General features: G+C 34.2%; 1 protein-coding gene across 1 annotated transcript; it reads left to right on the plus strand.

Annotated features, from left to right (window-relative positions):
* The first annotated feature begins 2,627 nt into the window (after nt 1-2,627).
* cabp5b (calcium binding protein 5b) lies at nt 2,628-6,000 on the plus strand. The gene is made up of 6 exons (XM_055035271.1): nt 2,628-2,861; nt 3,603-3,633; nt 3,725-3,868; nt 4,214-4,323; nt 4,422-4,569; nt 5,629-6,000. Exons 1-6 carry the CDS (start codon nt 2,808-2,810, stop codon nt 5,655-5,657), a joined length of 516 nt encoding a protein of 171 aa, XP_054891246.1. The 5' UTR covers nt 2,628-2,807; the 3' UTR covers nt 5,658-6,000.

A 6,000-nucleotide genomic window follows, 5' to 3' on the forward strand; every position in this document is an offset into this window, starting at 1 on the left:
TTTTTCCTTCAACACATATACTAAGCAGCAACAAGTTAATCTTTAATTTTATTTTTGGAAACAAATATGATTTCTTACTTTGACTTCTTTCTTTTGGTAGCTTTTTGTATTGCTATATTTCTTAGTGGCATAGCCTCCTGCCCACCACAGTGATAAACCACCATACAAAAACCACCGGGTCAGATCTACATTAAACTATGCAGAATCTTGTTCGAGAATGATAGAGATTTTTATGCTTTTGTGGAGAGAGAAAACTAGCAGTTTTGAGGTATGTCCCACAGGAAATATTAACACAGCTGCATGAATATTTTCCTGCCAGAAGAACCACTACTCTCAGTCTATTGTCAAATTAAATTATTTTTTTAATGTATTTATTTCTAGGTAGTGAAATCTAACCCATGTCTGGAGTAAGTAAAAACTTTATTCAGTTCAATATTTTTATTAGAATAATCCAAGGAAGGAAACTAAGGATTAGGGTTGGGTACAGTGCTGTGTAGAAATGAAAAAGGAAATTATCAAGTCATCCATCTGGTGATGCACCTGTTGCACTCTGTCATCCCTGAAAGTCAGAAAACAACTCCAGATGTGCAAAGAGAAAGAGATTAAGTTCATTGTGGATTCTGACAATATAACACAGATGCCAAAATTTTAACTGTGAAGGGAATGTAACTAAATTATGATCACTAGTTGTTTTTTTTATATGACAGTCACATTTGTTTTTCAGACATTTTCACTCATTCACAAACAATATTAATTAGATCTTTGTCTTTATGTTGAGCTGATTCTTTTTATACACTACAGTAAATATGAATGAGAATATGCCATAGCTATGATTTCACCACTCATTTTTTTCTGGGAGGTTTTTACACTGGTGGTGTGGCGTTTTGAGTCACTGTGCTGTATGAGCACAGAAGTACAGGGCAGAGTCGTCCTCTGTCAGACTCCTGATGCTGAGGTGTGCAGAGCTGCTGGACGCATCATATGAGAGAGTAAAGCGACTTTCAAAGGATGAAGAATATTCTTGCCATGACAGTGACTTTCTTCCGATCCACTCAAGAGTTCTCCCTGTCTTTTGTCGTGTCCAGTGAACAAACTCGTTAGCTATGTTAAATCCATTCACAGAGCAGGATATCTTCGCTGCTTCTCCGGGCTTTTTTACCAAAAAGGGCAACTGCTTCAGTTTGATCTGACCCAAGACTCCTGAAAGTAAGGAGAAGATGTTGGACAAAAGACTAAAATTACAGAAATACACAATTACCAAAGAGTATCGAGCACATAAAAGGCCTGTGCTTCTCACCATGAATGGCGACTGCAACTAACAGAGCCCTGATTTCTAGATTTGTCATTCTGAGTTAATGCAAGCCCACTTGTTTCTGGTTAGCTCCAGTCAAAAATAAACCAGCTTCTTATTGTTTTGCCACAGCAGCTTGCTGGTTTAAAAGCCCTTCCCCTACTGCTTTAAATAAGGGAAGTGCTTCTAAACTATTTACATTCACATACAGTTTACAAAAGGAAGAACATAAATGGTATTTTTGAAAAGCAGCTTCACACAAACAAGGGTTCATTTTTTTTATTTTTCATGTTAAATAATTTTCCTCCATTGATGATTAATTGTCCTTTTTACTAACCACCTTGACTTAAAAATAAAATAAAATCTTGGTATTTTGTTTTAAAAAATAAAATATTCATATCTGCTTTATAAAGACAATAAGAAGTTGACTTTATAGCTATTGATATACAAAAACTAGTCCTCCAGCTCTTGACAGGACCAAAATACATGAATGTAAACTTCATTAGATAAAGTTCTTAACTCCCTTGAGAGTTTTTCTGCTTTGTAGGCATAAAGTTTTTTGGAAACAAGCATGCTGAAGGAGTGTGAAAACTGTGCAGAAAGAGAGTCGAGAGGTGAGGATGTATGAGATTTATGAATGAATATTGGGAGATTTCTGTCCCAGTTCTTTCTGTTGTACAATATTTAATTAAATCAGGATTACTTTGGAGTCAAATAACAATACTAAAGCAACTGAGAAAATAATTGACAGTAGTAATATGTTGAATCTCTCTGCCACATTTGACACTTTTCATCCCAACGTTTAGACTGGTAAGCTTTGCTCCATTTGTTTAATCATCTGTCTTCTTGCAATTATTGTGCATTTCAGACCATTTATTTGTCTGTTTTATTTCTCTACTACACCTACGATTAAATTATTCACCTGTAAGAAATTAGACATTTAAATCACTCTACAGATGCTTTTCACTAAAATAAAGTCACTAATTTGGTAGATATTTTTTTTTCTTTTTTGTGATGGCTGGATTAAAAAAAACTGCAATGTTAGTTTTTATCAAAGTTCTGCACAGATAATTAAATGAATGTGATTGTCTTTGTTGTGTATTAGTTCTGCTATGTCTTATTTCTTCATAGTCTGGCTTTCTCGCACCGTCCAAAAGCATGACTGAATTGCCCTTGTGCATGGCTGGCAATTTAAAGAAGCCAGTTCTTCCTGTCCAATGACTGCTGCAGAGAAACACCAGCCTCCAACCACTCACCACTGACCATGTGAAGCTATGGTCCCCATTAAGCCTATACTGTCTCTCCGGACAAAAGCTGAAAAGATAATCCACACGAGACGTCACCGCACATCGCTGCAGCGTTCACCACTGCTGGATTCATACACAGAGAGATCCTCGTCCTCAAGAAAAGCACCCAAAGATATAGATTGGTGGAATGTAAGGCAGGAAATTTTGTTTCCTTTATTTTTCTAGTGAGCTGCAGCCATCAGAAGAGGATTTAGACTCAGCATCTCATCATGAGCATTAAGCAGCCCTGCATCTTTCTCAGAGGAGGAGCAAAGAGGAGACAAGTAAGTCAGGAGAGTTTGATGATTTAACAGTAAAGGGTGCAGCATATGCGTTTTGGTTTAGTATCTTGACCAGTCCAAATGATTTCAGCAAATTCAAATTCAATCCATGGCTAATCTTTGTGTTCGCATCTTTGTTATTGTAGCCAGCCTTTTTTTTGTGATCTTTGATTTACTGTACAAAGGTCAAATAACTGTAATGCAGTTTGAGAAGAGCAAACTTTCTGCAAGTTATGAGGAGTTATGAGTACTCAACTTCTTTCTGCTCAAACACTGAATTCACTTAAAATCATGTCATTGGATTTTGTAGTTTTATTGCAGTCGTCACTCATGTCCAGATTTTGACCAAAGTTAAGAATATTGAAGAAAGTCTGAGCTGAAGAAATACAAAATCCTGATTAAATTTATTACATAAATAAAGGATAAGAGATCATTTTATACAATGATTTAACAACCAACAAAATTCCAGATATTTCATGTGTAATTTTGTACATTTTTTATGAAACTACCAAAAGATAACTATAAAATTTTAGTTTTATTGACAGATTGTTATTTTCTTGTTAGCATATATTTCTGATTATGTATACATTTCCAATAATATGTTTCATAAATGAAGCTTATGTATTTTGCAAACGGACACAATGTGCAGCATTGAACAAAATATAATTTTATTGTGTAACTGTGTGTATCACTTAATCTGAGGTAAATGTTTGTCTTTGAAACAAAGTTTTTGTTGCTTCACAGACAAGAAATCTCACTCGGGACGAGCTGGAAGGTAATGTCAAGACGGCTGTGTTTAACCACTGAGTTGACGAAGCTTTTAAGTTTTGACAATTCTCTGTTTTCTGTGTTTGTGTGATCTTTAGAGCTACGTGAAGCTTTTATAGAGTTTGACAAAGATAAGGATGGTTTCATCACCTGCAAAGACTTGGGGAACCTGATGAGAACCATGGGCTACATGCCAACTGAGATGGAGCTGATTGAACTGAGTCAAAACATTAACATGAACTGTGAGTAAGCTGTGTATTAAAGTCATTAAAACAACATAGGTTAATCCCAGAGCAAATATAAGAAGTGACGTTACTTTCTCTTATCTGTAGATAATTAAAGATAATGTATGCAAAAGCCATTTTTCTAAAAGGAATGCCACAATCAGTCAGTGCATCTTTTTTAAGTTTTCCTGAAATACTCAAGAAAAACTAAGTAATTCACCTTTTTTTAATAATTTAAATGCAAAACTCTGTTGACAGCATTTGCACTGGGCTGTTTTCTAAACCTATCAAGTATAAATGATAACTCACTGTGAAGCAAAATAAACCGAATGTTTTTGTCATTTTACTGTCTTGTTGGCTTAGTGGGGGGACGAGTAGACTTTCAAGATTTTGTGGAACTGATGACTCCCAAGCTTCTTGATGAAACGGCCGGGATGATCGGGTTGAAAGAACTCAGGGATGCTTTCAGGGAGGTGAGCTCAACATTTAGAACATTTTATTTATATCTATGTGCAATATGATATTAAATGTACTTATTAAAAATGTAGAAAAATTGGTTCTTTTTGTGTAGTTTGACATAGATGGGGACGGATCCATCACCTCCGAAGAGCTGAAATTCGCTATGATAAAGCTGTTAGGCGAGCAGACGAGTGAGAAGGAAATAGGAGAGGTGGTCAAAGAAGTCGACGACAATGGAGATGGAAAAGTTGACTTTGAGGGTAAGAAAGAAGAAGACATAATCACAGTGAAATATCAGCATTATGTAACCATCTGTACTCAGATGTGAAGTCAGAGGATTGCGTTTTGAAATTGCATAATTAATGTGGTTCAGAATGCGGCAATGTTATATAAAAGAGGATTATAATTAATTTCTTTCTAATAATACATTGTAATCTGCCGGCTTCCTGCTGGTAGAAAACTTTTATTTCCCCCAAACTGGTCTCTGGTCATTTCTGATTTTCTTAATCTGACTCCAGTTTATTGAAAAAGGGCTTGGATTTATTAGTTGGAGTAATTATGGTGCAAAATAACTTGACTTTTGTTTTAATGAAGGAAATCTATATTAATCTAACTGAATTGATTTAAGGTCTGTGAAGATGAATTAATTTAACTTAAGTTGACTAGATTTTTTTAATGTGATTTGATCTGATTGGATTTGAGTTTTAATTAACTTTAGGGGAAGTGAAGTGACTTGAACTCAAGTTTAGTTGAGTTGAATTGAGTTGTCTTGACTTGACCTTTTTGATTTGATGAGTTGACATGAATTGTGTTAAATAAACTTTGACTGACCTTTAAATTTCTTGTTAGCTTTTGCTGTGGGAAACTTTATTGGATTGAATGAAATAAATTTTAATTTCATTATTTGAGTTAAATTGAAATGAGATGGTTTTCCTTCAGTTTACTGATTTAAACTGACTTGAGCTGAGTTTACTAGACTTGACTTGACTTGATTTGATTTGATTTTAATTAATTTGATTTGATTTGATTTGAGTTCAGATGTCTTGATTAAGGCGAACTGAGTTCAGTAAATTTTTTCAATTTTATTTTTGTTGAGATTTTCTGTCCACTTTGAAGACCGACAGTCTGACTAATTAGCTTCCTTGTTGCTGGTGGTATATTTGTTGTATTACAGTATAAATTATAATCTGAATCATTCCTAATTCCCGTTTTTCTCATTAAAGAAGTTGTTGTGGGGCACCACAACAACAACAGTTATTCATTTATGTTTTCTGTTTCGATGAATTAGCTGAACAATCTGCTGTTTATTTTCCCTCCAGAGTTTGTGAAAATGATGTCAAAGAAGTGAGGGCAACAAAATGAAGACAGAAGAGGATGAAAGTTGTTTTAATCTTCATCTGACAAACTCTTATTTTTGTAAATAATCTACATTTCTAGTTACATTAATAGTATCTTCATTTAATTTATTACAAAAGAAGTTGTTGAAAAATGATGGCCAAACTTTTCAGCAGTAGTTCTTAATTTAAAAAAGAAATAAACATTTTTGATGTATCATGTCACTGTTTTCTGTTACATTTGTTATATTTTTACCTTTTCTTATCCAGAACATTTTCATTGAGTTACCAGTTCGTGTCATTTGTTAAAAAAAATGTTCAACTATCTAAGAAAAAAATAAAGGACTTTGAATTGAA

The sequence above is a fragment of the Poeciliopsis prolifica genome, unplaced genomic scaffold (assembly GCF_027474105.1).
Source record: "Poeciliopsis prolifica strain line A6 unplaced genomic scaffold, Auburn_PproV2 SCAFFOLD010, whole genome shotgun sequence".
Taxonomy (NCBI): domain Eukaryota; kingdom Metazoa; phylum Chordata; class Actinopteri; order Cyprinodontiformes; family Poeciliidae; genus Poeciliopsis; species Poeciliopsis prolifica.